This window comes from Mauremys mutica, chromosome 18, assembly GCF_020497125.1.
Source record: "Mauremys mutica isolate MM-2020 ecotype Southern chromosome 18, ASM2049712v1, whole genome shotgun sequence".
NCBI classification, from domain to species: Eukaryota; Metazoa; Chordata; order Testudines; family Geoemydidae; genus Mauremys; species Mauremys mutica.
The window spans coordinates 8,031,041-8,047,554 of record NC_059089.1 but is presented as its reverse complement, the minus strand read 5'-3'; the positions used below and the strand labels follow the sequence as shown (position 1 = coordinate 8,047,554).

The 16,514-nt window shown below is 47.0% G+C and overlaps 1 protein-coding gene across 15 annotated transcripts in view; it reads right to left on the bottom strand.

Moving 5' to 3' along the window:
• Nucleotides 1-16,514, bottom strand: part of ZNF618 (zinc finger protein 618) — a 276,489-nt gene that overhangs the window by 18,620 nt on the left and 241,355 nt on the right. For 4 of the 15 annotated variants that reach the window (XM_044992642.1, XM_044992645.1, XM_044992647.1 and 1 more), the window contains 4 exons: nt 16,000-16,080; nt 15,399-15,488; nt 7,709-7,897; nt 4,053-4,136 (listed from right to left, as the gene is read on the bottom strand). In XM_044992642.1, coding sequence (XP_044848577.1) covers nt 4,053-4,136; nt 7,709-7,897; nt 15,399-15,488; nt 16,000-16,080 — 444 coding nt within the window. The remainder of the gene's footprint in view (nt 1-4,052; nt 4,137-7,708; nt 7,898-15,398; nt 15,489-15,999; nt 16,081-16,514) is intronic. The other 11 variants (XM_044992646.1, XM_044992648.1, XM_044992649.1 and 8 more) reach the window with 7 other exon arrangements.

The following is a 16,514-nucleotide window of genomic DNA, read 5'->3' as shown; positions in this document are numbered from 1 at the left end:
CAGACACAAGATGACTCAACAGAACCATGAGAGTGATTTGATTTGTTTCAAGGGGCTGGAAGAGGGGGTAAGAATGCATCAGTATTTAAAGCACTTTCAATAGTACAGACTTTCCTAATGCTACCCAGAACAGTCTCCCCTTTTTTCATGTTTTATGTTTCTTTTGCATTGTCTGCTCTGCTGATTTTTGTTCTCCACAGCCGGGGGAGGTCCCAGACAACTGGAAAAAGGCAAATACAGTGCCCATCTTTAAAAAAGAGAAGGAGGATAATCTGGGGAACTACAGGCCAGTCAGCCTCACTTCAGTCCCAGGAAAAATTACAGAGCAGCTCCTCAAGGAATCCATTTTGAAGCACTTGGAGGAGAGGAAGGTGATCAGGAACAGTCAACATGGATTCACCAAGGGCAAGTCATGCCTGACCAACCTGATTGCCTTCTATGGTGAGATAACTGGCTTTGTGGACATGAAAGCAGTGGACGTGATATACCTTGAATTTAGCATAGCTTTTGATACAGTCTCCCACAGAATTCTTGCCAGCAAGTTAAAGAAGTATGGATTGGATGAATGGACTATAAGGTGGATAGAAAGCTGGCTAGATCGTTGGGCTCAACGGGTAGTGATCAACGGCTTGATGTCTAGTTGGCAGCCAGTATCAAGTGGCGTGCCCCAGCGGTCGGTCCTGGGGCCGGTTTTGTTCAACATTAATGATCTGGATGATGGGATGAATTGCACCCTCTGCAAGTTCGCGGATGACACTAAGCTGGGGGGAGAGGTAGATACGCTGGAGGGTAGGGATAGGGTCCAGAGTGACCTAGACAAATTGGAGGATTGGGCCAAAAGAAATCTGAGGAGGTTCAACAAGGACAAGTGCAGAGTCCTGCACTTAAGAAGGAAGAATCCCATGCACTGCTTCAGGCTGGCTAAGTAACAGTTCTACAGAAAAGGACGTGGGGATTACAGTGGACGTGAAGTTGGATACGAGTCAACAGTGTGCCCTTGTTGCCAAGAAGGCTAACGGCTTATTGGGCTGCATTAGTAGGAGCACTGCCAGCAGATCGAGGGAAGTGATTATTCCCCTCTATTTGGCACTGGTGAGGCCACATCTGGAGTATTACGTCCAGTTTTGGGGCCCCCACTACAGAAAGGATGTGGACAAATTGGAGAGAGCCCAGCAGAGGGCAACGAAAATGATTAGGGGGCTGGGGCACATGAGTTACGAGGCGAGGCTGAGGGAACTGGGATTGTTTAGTCTGCAGAAGAGAAGAATGAGGGAGGATTTGATAGCTGCTTTCAACTACCTGAAGGGGGGTTCCAAAGAGGATGGAGCTCAGCTGTTCTCAATGGCGGAAGATGACAGAACAAAGAGCAATGGTCTCAAGTTGCAGTGCGGAGGTCTAGGTTGGATATTATGAACAATTATTTCACTAGGAGGCTGGTGAAGCCCTGGAATGGGTTACCTAGGGAGGTGGAGGAATCTCCATACTTAGAGGTTTTTAAGGCCCGGCTTGACAAAGCCCTGGCTGGAATGATTTAATAGGGGTTGGTCCTGCTTTGAGCAAGAGGTTGGACTGGATGACCTCCTGAGGTCTCTTCCAACCCTAATCTTCTATGATTCTAAACCAAGAGAACAGGTTTGTAGCCTCAGAGCTTTACAACACAACTCTCCTACAGCTCGTCACAAAGTGTTCAGGGTTCTACCTGAAAAGTGACTATAAAACAGACAAGCTAAACCCATGAAAAAAAATGCAGAAATTGGGCTTGTTTTTGGTTTAATTGGCTTGTGAGTTGCTTGTTGGCTAGTTTTTGGCTTGTTGCTTGTTTGGCTTGTAGCTTCTTTTTTTTGATTGGCTCTCAGCAAGCAGGGGCAAGGGGGGTGAGAGTCGGGGTGCACAGCGGGCCCACCACAGTCCCAGACTTCACGCTGGGGGGATCTAGTCACATAGAGTGTTGGGGTTCTTAGGGATTGGCTTGTTTTGAAATGGGATTAGCTTGATTTTGGGCTTATTGTGAAAGTCGGGGAGCTTATTTACTGCATGAAAATTGGCAACTGTTCTATAAAACAGGCATCAGAGGGCTGCAAACTTATCTAAGGCTGCACATCAAATATGCTCATTTTACAAATAATTTTTTTTCCTAACTGCCAGCCCTGCAGCTCCTCCCCCCAATCTGAGAGTCCTTCTCTTGTGTATTCACCAGCAGTAAAAGTTTCTGCAGCCCGCATGCTCTCAGTGACAACTGTCTACAGATTAAACCCTCTGTGCACACCTGTCAGTGAGTTTGCGCAGGTATAACTCACTGGTCTTTAACTGACCTTTGAAAACAGTTCTGTTGATGATGCACAGGAAGGAAGATAATTCAGCTCCTGCTCCCATAGCTGAGCGGGCTCTGCAGGGCTCACAAAAATGACGAAGTAATACACATTGGCTGGAGGTTTCACAGGTGCCTAGAGGAATTAAGCACCCAAATCCTATTGGCTTTCAAAGCTGAGCACCTAACTGGCATAAACCTGTTTGAAACCCCAGCTCCGTGCTAAAGGCCGGAGATCTGACTCAGGGAGTGGATCGGTCAGGTAGGACGGGGCCACTTCAGAGAAGTGCTGCATGTCACGCCGACGAGTCCAGCACTTCATATGAACTGAAAGACTTTACAGTCATTTCGAGCTGCCCGGCTTTGCTGCTCAAGGAGACTGGACACCAGTGACGTGAAGAGGGGCCAGGACTCTGCCAACCTCTTGGCACCCGCGGGAGCTGCTGCCCAGCTGTTGGAGGAGGACTAGAGAGCACAAGGGCCTGAGACGCAGAGACAAGTTCAGATTCCTTTGTTTGTCTGCCCCAGAATAAAGTGGTTCGGGTTTGTTCCCCACAGTATTATACCCAGTAGGTCAGTAACAACTAGCTCTCGCTCCAATTCACTATAGCCCTCTGCACAGGAGCGTGGGGGATTTCCCACATCATTCCACTCCCTTTCCATACAGTGGTCCAGAGAGCTGTGCCAGCTGCTTCTGGGGAAGGTTAAACCCCTGTGACGGATAATTTTGCAACATGCCCAAAGAGGAAGTTTCTCTTTACCCCGGCAGGTAGTGGTTGGCTCATCTCTGAAGCAGGAGGGTTTCTCTCCTTTAGCTGCTCAATTCTAGTTAGTGTAACTGTGAAGGATGTTTCTATTATTCTGAAGCAGCATGGCAGATTCTCAGATCTGACACAACATGTCGGGCTCTTCTTCGGCTACCACGCTGTCAGGTTACTGAACCTTCCATAGAGATGCTGAGATATCGATGATGATTCTCTCCAGGTGTGTACCTTTAGCTCTGATCTCGGAGAATAAGAGGGGCTGTAATACCACTCGGAGGGAACTACCAGGTGGGGGAGAAAGACGTTCCTGCAGGAAAAGCTCTACAAACAGTCAAACCAGGGGCGACGGTCTAGGCTGAGGGTTATGCTTTGGTGCTGCCGTTTTAAGTTACTAACAGAAGGAAGCCCCAGGAAGAGGATACAACTGAGTCCTCCCAAGTGTGTATAGAATTTGGTCAGAGCAAGGTGGGATAGCGACATGCTCCCGCATTTGTCAGTTGATGCAATACATCTGATACAGTGGGACAGCTTATAATGAGCTCTGAGACAGCCTCCAGGTACAACAAAGTTACCACATTCAATATCACTGAGATGTGTAATGTGCAAAGTGCCATTATATTTACAATCCTCTGCGCTGCTCTGTGAAAAATGGCTTGGCTTCACTGAGACGTGACTTGTCTACCCACAAACAACTAGGCCTGCTTTACCTCAGGCTGCCCCCAGCAACATTACTCAGATCCCCCGTGTCTGGAGCTTTGTCTCCAATTTTAAAGGCATTTGAGTGGCAGACCCACTTATCACAATTCAAACAGACTGTAGGATGGCACAAGCCTTGGGGTGATGCTGAGGAAAGCACTGAGTAACTGAATACTTTACAGACTGAGCCTGCTAACTAGATAATTACTTTAATCACAGTTAATTCAACTTCTGCCCTGCCCTGGAGATCGTCAATACCAGCAGGAGGGAGTGAGCACACTTACCACTAGAGTTTTGGGAGCTGCTGTTTGTTTCTTCAAAGTTGTTTTGCGCTTTGCCTTCCACTCTCCTACTGAACGCGCTTTCTGCTGGGTGGAGAACAAAGGGTGATGGTGAGTGGTCAGTACTGGACCCAGGATTGCTCGGTGGGGAGGCAGATGTCATGCTCCTGGGCCATGTAATCTCAGACCCTGAACAGAGCAGAAAGGTCTAATCCCCCAGCTCTGAGGCAAAGGGCCAGAGTCACTGAAGGGGTAACAGGCAGATATTTTGCACATTGCCTTCTGGCAGAGGCGGCCTGGCTGGAACTCCTGCGGAGCCCGGGAACACCATTCCTGACTGGCCCAAAGGGACTGTAGTAGAGAGATGTGAGGCATCCCCTTTTATCCTTCCCCTCCCAAGGGAATGAGCAGCTCTCAGCCTCTGGTACAGGTGACCAGGCCTGGGGATGAACCGAGGCCCTCACCATGGCAGTATAGAGAATCCACCATTAAGCCACTATGCCTGGTCTCTTTTTGCATTGTAATGAATAACTGGCATTCCCTTCTTAAGAGTCTCCCAACAATCTGCACAGCCATCTCCCCAGTGGAGGACTGAAGGATTATTTAGAAGCCCACCAATAATGATTCATGAGACCACCTTAGGGGGTAACTAGAACCAATGCAAGGTGTTCCTTCCCGCTGTACCCATAAAGTGAGCACATTCATTGCACAATGATACCACCCCCCAAGGACCCAGGCTCTGATTCCCTGCAATGCCCTGCCAGCTGGCAGTGGCATTCCCAGCCATTCATCTACTCTGGACATGTAAGGAAAAGCTCTAGTGGCAATCCCCAAAGGAGTTCAGTACAAGAACTAGCTCTAAAAGCATGTGGCAATATCCTGCAGCAACGGCCATGAACCCTGCACTACCTGCAGTGTCCTGGAGCCTTAATGTACAGCAGAACCTTGCTAATTCACACGTCCCATAACCTGCAGTCTCTGAGCACAGCTTTACCAGTGAGGTCTCATCTCATGCATACGTCTTTGCTTTTACAATAGTGTAGCAGTAAATACACTGCCCTAGATATGAAGGATCAATCATAAATATTTAAAATTAAATTACACTTGCCAAATCAATGAGCACCATCACTGCCTGGATGCATTATTCTTGCTTTTTCTTTAGTTTACGTCCTAATGCACAGAATTCGCAGCTCTCAACAGGTCTATTTTCAGTGTGAACTAATGAGGCTCTGCTGTATTTTCTTCAGGGGGTGGAATGGATTTTGTGGGCAGAGAAGTTGCAGGGTGAAGTGAGGAAAGAAACCTGAAATTCAGGGGTGACAGGGTCAGAAAATTCCCTTTAATATTGATATTAGATACTTGGAAAGTTGAGGCATCAGAATTAACCCCTGAGATTTTCATAAATAGACGCTGGTTAGCAGAAGCTTCATCACTTTCTTTTGCTGAACTGTGGCTGTGGCAAAGGCCCTTCTCTTTGATTCCAGCCACACCTGGATCGCATGTGGCTGCTGGTCCATGAATATGGGCCACTCAGTTCCCACTGGCTATGCTGTTACAATGTTGAACTGGTGTTAAGCCCCTGATGCTCTCAATCTGCTCTGCTCCCGATTTTTTTAAATAAAGGAGAATAGGACAATGTTGTTTTCTAACTAATTCAGTAGTTAAGTAATTACTAGGACTAGTTGTTAAACTCCAACGATCAATGAAGAAGTGTTAGGAATGCCAGGGCTTTATCAGGTGGCACAGCGGGACGAGCAGACTGTATGATACAATGGGGTAACCTTTACCTATAGAGACCCAGGTTCAAATCCTGGCTTATGTCACAAATGAAAATGAGCTGGAGGCCTCTGGAGATGTATGAAAAAAATATAGTTCCCGTGGTTTGGGTTTCTCTCTCTCTCGCTTTTTTGTTTTTTCAGACTGACAACGAGAGAAACAAGCTGGTCCAATATTTCTCCTTGGACTCTTTGGGGTTTTCCCACTTTAGCAAACCTTTGTATCCAAAGCAAAAAGTCAACCAAATCTTGAACCCGGAGACAACCTCAGGAAACTACACAGGTCCCATGGGTCAGTCTGTGGAAAACGGCACCTTTCTGGAGGCTCTGCAAGGATCATAGAGGGTTTCCACTATCCTCTGGGTCCCACCCTGACCCATTTGGGAAGGTCTTTGACCAACTGGGGTATTAGAAAGGTGTTGCTTCAGGAGAGGGTCTACCTGGACAGAGTTTTCGGCCAATGTACTTGTGCTAGGAGTCCCAGAAGCCACTAAAATTCTCTTAGGACAAGACACTGGCTGGGAATCACCATGCACCATTCCACTGAAGCAACCAAATGGACGAGGTAAACCCTGGGTTTTAAATTATTTTCTCCAGGTTCAATTTGCAAGGCTCAGGCTTCATGTCATATCTCCACCCAAAAAAGGGAGAAAAGGACTTGTCCTGTTTACTTAATTCATTGCCACATTTTTTGAATAGAAAAGGGAAAAATCTCTTTCCAAAAAAATCTCCCAGTTTTTGCCCTGATGAGTCTGGCCTCTGACGATTAAGGCCCCTAATTAGGTTCCTTTTGCTTTTGTAATAAACATGAAAACTGGACAAAGTTGTCACAAGTTTAGATAAAGGAAAAAAAGTCTCCTCCACCCGGACTCCTAAACTATATGCAACGGACAGACCTCAGTAACAAAATCAATGAAAGGTATACGGCCTGCAGCAACAATAAGGAATGTCAGGACCCATAAGCAACTGTTGCTGTCAGAAGACAGGTCACCCCTTGCGATTTTGAGGTAGGAGCAGATGTGTGTGTCACTAACAAAAATAACCTAAACATTGTTCTTGTTTAAAACGCTGGAAAGCGGAGGTCTCTCTCAACACAGCCCATCCTAGGAATGTGCCCATGCCAGACATTTCAGGGATGATTTAAACAGACACCTGCCTGACCCAGATACAAGAGACTGGTTAACTAGCCACACTTCAGTACTACAATGTAGAAGGCCAGTTATCCAGACATCTGCCAGTCCCAGAGATTTAAGAGAATGCTTCACTATCACATGGAAATGTGAACCCTACATCTCAGATCTTTCTTTTTTAAATTCTAATCATGATGTTTCTTATTTCTCATCTTATTTAGAACAAGGGGGCAGGAAAGAAGGAGACAGATATTCAAACTTGATTCTTCTTACGTGCCTGCAATGTAATTGCACTGCTAACCTCGCTGCTGGAGCCCATCCTATCACTCCTTGGTTCCCTTGGTGAACGAAGCACCGTTAGATTGTGTGTACGGCTTCCCATTCAGCTAAGCGGCAAGCCCCGAAAGCAACATCTTGAGGCTAAAAAAACCTGACAACCCACTAAGCAAACCTCACTCAGGAAGCTCTCCTCAGTTTGTGACACCAGGATTTGAACCAGGGTCTAGTTTGATGCTTTTTAATGAGGGTTAATTTAAATGATAAATCTGTCACAATTGGGGATGGGAGGAGCTAGGTGATTTTAATGCTGATTTTAATGCTCATTTGCCATCACCTTAGCTCCTTCCTGCAATTGCTTCTCTTGGACAGCCTTGATGGCAGAGGATTTTGAGTCCAGTGAAGGGCAAAAGGCAACCCAGGGCAGGAGTGGGCGCTAAGCAGTTAAGAAAGTCGATGGTGTAAAGGCAATTGGTACCTGTCGTGGCCTTGCTTCCTGGGGATCCAGAATTTGGAGCGCGGAACATCTGGGATTGGGATGCCGGTGGGATACCGGACGGGGAGCGGTGCAGGAGGGTGGAACATCGGATTATGGAAGCCGGTGTTTTTTTGCCGGATTGGCTCGCCTGTGTCTTCACTGCCACGAAGAGTGGAGATCGAGAGAACTCTGGATATGAAGACTCAGAACTAGTGCCAGGATAGTCAGTCAGCTCCCAGAATCTGTGCCATCTGGGAGGATAGCTTTCCAATAGTCATGCTTGGGAGTCCCTTATAAGGGGACCTGCAGCAATTGTGGATCCACTGAATCCCATACAACATAAATGGATTTCCCCACTCACCCAAAGGGACAGATTCTTCAAGCTTATTGATTTTACTGTATACCTTTAGCTGCTGCTCGACCAATCCAAAACTGCCAGGAATCCCACTACTTCTCCTCCCACACTGCCAGACACACCCAGGACATCCAGAGGTTCTATTTGTTTGAACAGGGACACGCTGTGAACAGGGATGGGGTGTAGCTCCACATTTACGCTTCACCTCTGAGTTAAAACAGTTTCTGAGCAAAGCTGACTTCTAATTTGCTTTTTTGATCATGAAATCTGGAGGAATTTACATTCTTGCTCCCTGAGCCTTAAATGCCTCCAAGATTTTGGAGATCGGTGCCTCCTCATTTTCCCCTCCAATTCAGCTGACGTGTTTATTTTTTAAAGATATGGGAGTGGGGAGGGAGGTGATTCATGAGTCGGGTTTTCCATTCTACGAGTCAGGAGGGGTCCTTTGGATGCCATCTCATGTCAAAAGAGCTGTTGAGATGTAGCCGAGGTCTGTGCATTACTGGGGCTACGTTCTCAGAGTGTTACCTGACGTACAGGGAACCTCTTTGGTATCTGCAGTGAGTGGGGAGGATCGCCAGTAATTCTTAATGCCAAAAGCCGTGGGAAAGTCCTTTGGCACAGAAGTCCCTGTCCAGACCCAAAAGATATTTTTTAAAAAAATACTGACGAATGGGGCAACCTGATAATCGCCCCAATTTCTCAGCAACTCTTTTCAGGTGAGGTTTGGACATGGCTGCTGTAGCCAAACATCACTGCGCCAAGCATCAGCCAGAGAGGGTCATTAAATAAGAAGGTTCTCTCCCCGCCCTTCAACCAGAGCTCGTTATTACTTTCTATTCGTCAAGAGTATGAGGGACCCAGTGCATTGCCTCAAGACTGTAGGGCTGACGCCAACAACTGTGTAACAGGATTACTGCTTAGGGGGCACAGCCTCCCGGCCGGGGTGTCTCTGCAGGCTCCCTGCTTTCCTCACCCCAGGGCCCTTTAAGAACTCCCAAAGGGTTTCTTTGGTTAGCAATACCCCTGCCTTGGGCTAACTGAATACCAGAGCCAGTTACAGCAGCCTAGAGTCCCAAACCAAAGTTCGTTCCAACAACACAAAAGAAAAGTCCATACTTAGCTCGGGCAATTTCTCCCACCCCCAGGACTCTTCTTCCGTCCCATTCTGATTCCTCAGCCAGCCCCTCCAGCTCTCCCTCGCTGGGGCTCTGATGTCCAGTCTCAAATGTAGTCAGGTGCTCACTGGCTTTACCATCCAAGCTCTGTGGTGACATGGCCCTGCAGGACTGCCAGAGCATAGCTTCCCCCTCTTATTGCAGCTGCCTTCTGCTCTTTAGAGGGACCTGCCTGATTCCCCTCAGAGGAGCTCATCACATAATCAGGGCCAGCCTAGCGCTTGTTCTGCAGACTGGACAAATCACCCTATTACAAGCTGCTTTCTACATCTCAACAGCTTAACGCGGAAACAATTCTCCAAGATAAGGGACTCCTCATCTGCAAGCTAACATTACAAAAGCAGAGTGAGGAGAAACTCCCCGCAAACCAGTGACTCCATCCAGACCTGGGCTATAGGCTCATTTGCACAGACCTGAGCTGGTGGATGCTACAGACCCCATACGGAGCTGCCCTCCCACTTCACTAATTTACTCTTTGCCAGCATCTGCACGTTATAAACAAGGCGCATCTCACACAAAGCACCCTGTGCAGGAATACCTCAAACCCATAGTCTTGGTTTGCACAAATCCAGGGTAGCATTTCTCTTAAAGGTGAATGGGCTTCTGCAGAGGAGTTCGCTGGTGGCTCTACGGCAGCTTAGGCACAGACAGTTCTGCTCTGCCTGGGCTATGGCCAGCTGAGTAGGTGGGGACTCGATTTTGCTTTCCAGGCTTCATCTCAACCCCCATGGATAATCCTGCTGCAGCTGCTGCGGAAGTGGCAGTAAGGATGATTTCCTGCCTATGTCTCACCAAGCAGGGGTGGGCGAGGTTCTGCGGCCTGCGATATGCAGGAGGTCAGACTAGATCATCATGATGGTCCCTTCTGGGCTTAGGGTCTATGAGCATCCCCAGGGGCAGTTCTTGTCAATGGTTGCTTTGTTCCCAATTTCTACCAAGTGAAAGCAATAAAACCTGCTGAACGTTCAGTGTCAGGAACACGCAGGGCCACCCCAGGCCCCCCTGCAGTCCAGGGACTGCCCTCTTTGTGAAACCTGAATGGTGACGCCTGGGCAATCTGACAACTCCAAAGCAGATTTTCCTTCCCTGTATTGACACCGGCCAATGTAAATGGATACTGCGTCTCATCACGTATCTCTTGAGGACACACACACCTACTTTTTGGCCTCAGAGTATCAATGTAAGAGTGGGGCTTACTTTACTCCCCTTCCTCGCAAGCTGCTCAGAGGTGGTGCTGCAGATTCAGCCAGTGAGGGCTAGGGCAGCAGAAGCTACCGCATCTGAAAATGGATGGGCAGCCAGAATCCTAGGGGACAGGCAACAGCCTCTCAGGGTCACAGAGCATTATTTCCAGTGGCCTGAAGGATGCTTCAAATTTGTGACAAAAGGATCATTTTAGTCCTAGAGACACCAAATTGCAAATTCTCTCTAACGTCCAAATCTAAGCAATAATGCCCGACGAATATATGCAGATAGGATCATGTGGATCCTCTGCACATCTCTGGAACAGACACAGAACTGGAATCCACAGAACTCATTGCCACAAGATGTCATGGAGGCCAAGATTCAAAGACAGATTGGACATTTATATGGATAACAAGACAATTGAGTTATAATAGTCAATGCTAAGAAAAAGAGTGCTGGGAGGCCTAAGCTAATCTCTAAATATTGGAGACCAGGGTCAGGTTATCCCATAACTGCCCACTGTGGGATTTCTTGCACCTTCCTCTTATGCATCTGGTGCTGGCCACAGTCACAGCCAGGAGACTGGGCTAGACAGACTATATGCTGGATCCAGTCTGGCAATTTCTATGTTCCACTATAGCAGCGTTACCTTGTACAGAGGGACCTTGACACGAACTTCAAGTTCTACGCCTGCCAGATGGCGGCAGAAAAAGACGCAGCCAGGCAGCCATTTTAACAGTCTGCTGAACCTACTTAGTGTCAAATGAAATAAAAAGATGTGTGTGGGGGGGGGAGGAGTGGGAGGCGGTGGGAGCTGGCTTTCTAACTACTTTAGTCCACTCCAGATAAAAGACTACACACATTTCCACATCAAGTTTCTGAAGAAAGGCTGGAGAGGTGATTGACTGATTGAGATGGAACCTCACCATCACCCTCCGGAAGGAATCTGGGATGCCTCTTCAAAACTACCTTAACTTTGAAGAATGTGGTAGAAGGCGATTGCATCCAAGGGCCTGGAACTTGATACACCAACCTGATGTCACTGCTGCTGGGAAAGTGACCGTCCACTTAGAAAACTTGATAGCTATGAGCTCAGATTTTTTTTTATCTACAAGGAAAAAGCCCCTATTCTCCTCTGGAACATGCTATCTGATGCCAGGGCAGTGAAAGACCAGGTGATGGGATCTCACCCAGTACTGCTCACTGAGATGGAAGAAGCACAAACAGAGGAGTATCCAACCTCATGAGAACTTTGTCCCCTTAGCTGGTATAAGCCTGTGGGCAGGAACTAGGCCCACTATTGACAAGGACTGTTAATGCCTCCCTTTTGAAGGGCACAATGGCCATGGCCTTAAAGAAACAGTCACTGGTTTCCATGATCCTTTCACGTCTGGTTTTCATCATGGGAGTGATGGATGCCGATGCTCATGCAGGTTTTATCAGACCCTACCACTCTGCACCAGTAACTATGAAGTTTGCTACCACATCTGTAGTGCTCTGGTTCCTCCCTCGTGAGATTCCACAGCCTGCATATAACAAGCCAAGAAACTGGAGGCTTTTTTGTTCGGTCAGAATCTCAGCTGTGCTGGTTCTATCGACACTGTAAACCATAGTGTTAGGGGATCCAATTACAACACAGCCATCCCCTACCATGGATAACACACAGGTCCATCTTGTGCCGTAGGTGGGACCTTATGCATGTTTTCAACATGCCCCTAAATCTTCCCCAGCCATGAACAGACGTGCAGCAATGGCTGGGGAAGTGTTTAAAACCCACTTACAACCCAGGAGAGAGCCATGTTCTCTGGTCTGAACTGTATTGTACATGGGTCCCCCCAACACAGGTTTTTATATAGCGTAGCTGGACCTTTCGGTGATACAGGAACAAGTATTTTTAAAAAGTGACCTCCCTCCAACTCTAAGAGGATGAAATCATGCCCTCCTCCCCAAGCCGTGTATCTTACTGAGGCACTTGGCATTAAGAACTCCTGGCGATCATCCCCACTCACTGCAACTGCTCCCTCCTGCTCGGGAACGCGTCTCCAATCTGCACAGAAATCGGTGACAACTCACGGGTTGTACGGACCCACAATCACACTGAAAGCTGCTGCAGACCCCTCAGGATGGGAGCCCTCATCTCATCCTCCTTTTGGTCTCGTTTTCAAATAGCATCAGAGAAGAAAAAGAGAGAAACTTCAGCAGAGAAGCTGAACTAAGCAAAGAGACACAGAAAATCTGAGCGCTATGGCTGGAGCTTTCCTGGCCTGGCCCCACTCTGGCTAGTCTTGCAGGGTTGGTGGGATGACTCACTATTTGCAGACCCCAATGCCACAGGCCAGGATAAAGACAAACTCGCCTTTAACTCCCCAGGTTGCCAGTGGATTGATAAGTGTCTCTCACTGCACCAAAACTGAAGTGTTCAAGGTCACCTCACGGGACTTTGTAGCCGTGCAAGGCAAGGGAGCACACCAACAGCTGGCCTGTTTTAGTAACCAACCCATCTCCCTGAATAATCACTAGGGCCAGTGGTTGTCACAGTAAATTATCTGAAAAGTCTTTGGGCAGGTAAAACAGGCTGGGGAAAATCGAGAATGCATCGTTTCAAAAAACTCTTAAAGTTGCAGGTGACATTATTCTAAAGTGTGTTTTAAAACTAATTAAAACCATTTACACGAAATAGTTTGAAACCATTTACACAGCCATTCTCCCACCCAACACGAGGCAAGGAGCAGGGGCAGTTACCTCTCTGCCTGCACTGCTTCCCTGCCTTCCCTTTGGCCAAGGCAGCAGCAGTAGCCGCGCTGCAAGGATGCTTCTCACACCAACTCTGGAAACTCTGTGCCTCTTCCTCCAAAAATCAGAGACCACTATGAAATCCATGGCCTCTCCCATGATACAACTATATCCCTAATTATGAGAGCACCTAATCCCTCAGCCTCCCTGCAGCCCAGGTTTTAACTCAGCAGCTCTCCTGGCTCTCAGTGAAATGGATTAAATTCCACCTTCTCTCTCCCCACCAATTCTCCCCCACAGATTGTCCTAAAACATGAGGTTTTTTCAAAGCCACGAGAGACCCAGAATCTATGATTCCATTGACCCAAATGCAGCCTTCTTACTTGTCTTGCGAATTTCTATCAGATGCTGGACTGAAAAACCAAAATGTTCTGCATAAACAGGAAGGGAAAGATTTCTGGTGGGTCATCCAGCAGCTGGAATCAGAACCCAGGGGCCTTTTCATATGGATACTTCCATGAGAAGTATAAGCTTGTCTTTCTCTACCCTGTGGGCTATCAGGGCTATAACCAGCAGCTGTTTTATGTTATTACCAGGAGGAATGGAGAGATCACCTTTATACTGGCACATCCTGGTGTTAAGGGCAGTTAGCATGAGTGGCCTACAGGCATAATTCGTAACACTGGGAAGGTGAGAGTCTATTCTAGGTGAACAGAGATTCCATGCTATATCCACAGCACAATGTTCCGTATTTAAAGAAGTTCTGGGTTTCCTTGGTTGCTGTGTAGAGCATCTGAGTGGGGATCCCAAAGCCTTGGTTAACCAAGGATCCATCTATGCTGTAAAACTGATCTAGTGCTGACAGTCACCAGTGAAGGGGCTCCTCTGATGCCATCTACACCTGTAGTTAAGATCATGTCCTACTCCAGCTGAGGGGTGTCAGGAGAGACCAATTACTGAGGACATCTGTGAACAGTGGGCTAGTTTCCTAGTGTAGATGGGGCCTCAGAACATTAATTCTGTGAAAGTGGGTGACAGAGATGGCCTGTGCTTCCATATCTTGCACCATTGTCCTCGAAATTATCTCAATACTCCAGAAAATTTGTAATGAAACTGGCAAGCTGTTAAGAGCCAACTACTTTTGACCTTCCTTAAAGTACAGAAGCCCGGTGGACAGTGTCTCCAGTTTATTGTGGATAAAAATTACATCCACTCCATTAACAAAATAATAATAATTAATCATTCAAAACCTAATTACAACAACCGCAATTTTGGTGAGCTATTGAAGAAACAAGGTGTTAGCTCCCCCTGCTGGCTACAGGTGAACAGTTAATCAAAAGCTAATTCCAGAGCCATGCATACCCATCCTCCACTGATAGTCATTATGGACAGAGATGAGAGCAAAACAGCACCCATATTAGCTTCTAGCCATTAAAATAAAAATACAGTGCAGGGCAAAAACTGGGAAAAGAACACATGGATGAAGGTGGAAGTGTCCGAACCAGCCCCCAAACTCTGCCAGAACGAATGTAATTAGAATTTCCCGGGACTATTTCACTAGAAGTTTACATATGAGCTACATCTAACTGCTGTCCATGACCTCTCCTTTATCTGATAGCTCTGCCCTTTAGAGTCCAGCTTTCAGTGTCTGCGGCGCTGCAGCAGCTCCCTGGCACAAACATTTTATCGGCCCTGTGATTTAGCATCAAACTGACCAAGTAATTTTCATAATTTCGCAAACCATTTTGAACTCACTGTCTGTACCAATTTCTTGGGAGCATGTAAGAAAAACTGTCTCCCTATGGCATGCACGCTCATTTGTTATTTAGTGCAGCTTAGGAGAGCTTGGCTGTGGACGTTGGTTTGTTACCGTATGGTTGCTTGGGAGAGCAGGCAGTAATTTGTACAGGAGTGTGCTTGTGTATAGAAAGACAGAGAACCGGAGCTTGTTATTTAAAAAAACGGACACCAAAAATGGCACTGATTCTGCAGACAGATGGTAAAAAGGTCAGTCAAATTATGGATCTTCCTAACTAACAGCATCTCTTTAAGAAATGGTTTCATCTCTGCTTTACAACGTTCTGGTCAGCACACCTTCAGCTACCTAAGAGCCGTATGCACACTGGGTGCAATGGAAGAATACATCAGACCGGATTCTTTCCACTATGCCCCCAAAGTCAATTACCAACCATTGTAAATCATACTCTGTAATGAAACAGATCTCCAGCAGGATACTCACTAATAGGTGCATGCAGCGCCACATGTTCCTGGTAGGGAGTGTAATATTTGTACTGCTTGCCACAGAATTCACATGTATAATTGCCAGTTTCTGTGAAGATGAAACAAAGACTCCGTAAGAAAGGAACCCAGCATCACCTTGCATAATTACTTTCTTTCTTACTTTTTATGTGTGAACTTGGAGCTTGATAAAAAGAAATAGCATGATTCATAGTCCTTTATTCTGACAAGGGGTGTTTCAAGCATGCATTGAGAACCACTTTCACAAAGGGAGGTGAAGCACTGTGATCTGCACCCACAACCTGCAACCTTTTTCTCCTACAGATGGGAAAATTAAACCCCAGATGCTACAGGGTGGACTCAGTACAACCATCCCAATAGATCTGAAGAGCACAGAAGGTACTCACAGGTTAAGTGAGCTGCCAAAAATCATATAACGAATCCCAGGCTCCTGACTCCCTGTCGCAGGCAGGAACCAGTGATCCATGCTGTCTCTCCCTATGCAGCGGCAATGGCTATATACAGCCAGTGATGGATAAACCACTGAATGTTCAAATAAGCTCCCAGAAGTGCAAGTTTTGATTCATATTTCCAGAACTTACTGGGATTGTAAAACCGGGCTGGAAATCTCAGGAGAAAGGGCTTTCTTGCAAGACCCGTGGTACTTCCTGTGTCTGTTGGTGCTGCAAATAGCACAGAAATGTCTTGGTATTTTAGCACCATCCCTTTCAGCCAAAGCCAGAGAGATCAGACCAGGGCAGAACCGCAAACACAGGAAAATAACAAACACGTTAACCCAACATTTTCAAATGTAAAAGGTTCAGCATGAAGTTTGGTCAAAATCTGGTCATTTCTTTGTTTTATCTGCATTGGTTTGCCTATCTGACAAGCAGGCAGTGTGCAAACTGCACCTGTCCTCCAGTCAGCTCTGCCAAGGTACCTCAACCTCTAAGGTACCTGCAACTGGGATAAACTCTACCAAACTTCCTTTCAGCTGTGACCTAATCCTGGATTTGAGCACACGCTGCCAAGGTGAAAAGTGAGTGCACTCATCCATGCCAACCCCCTCGCCACAGAACGCCACACTGTACTTTATTAAAACGCATACAAGAAGGGG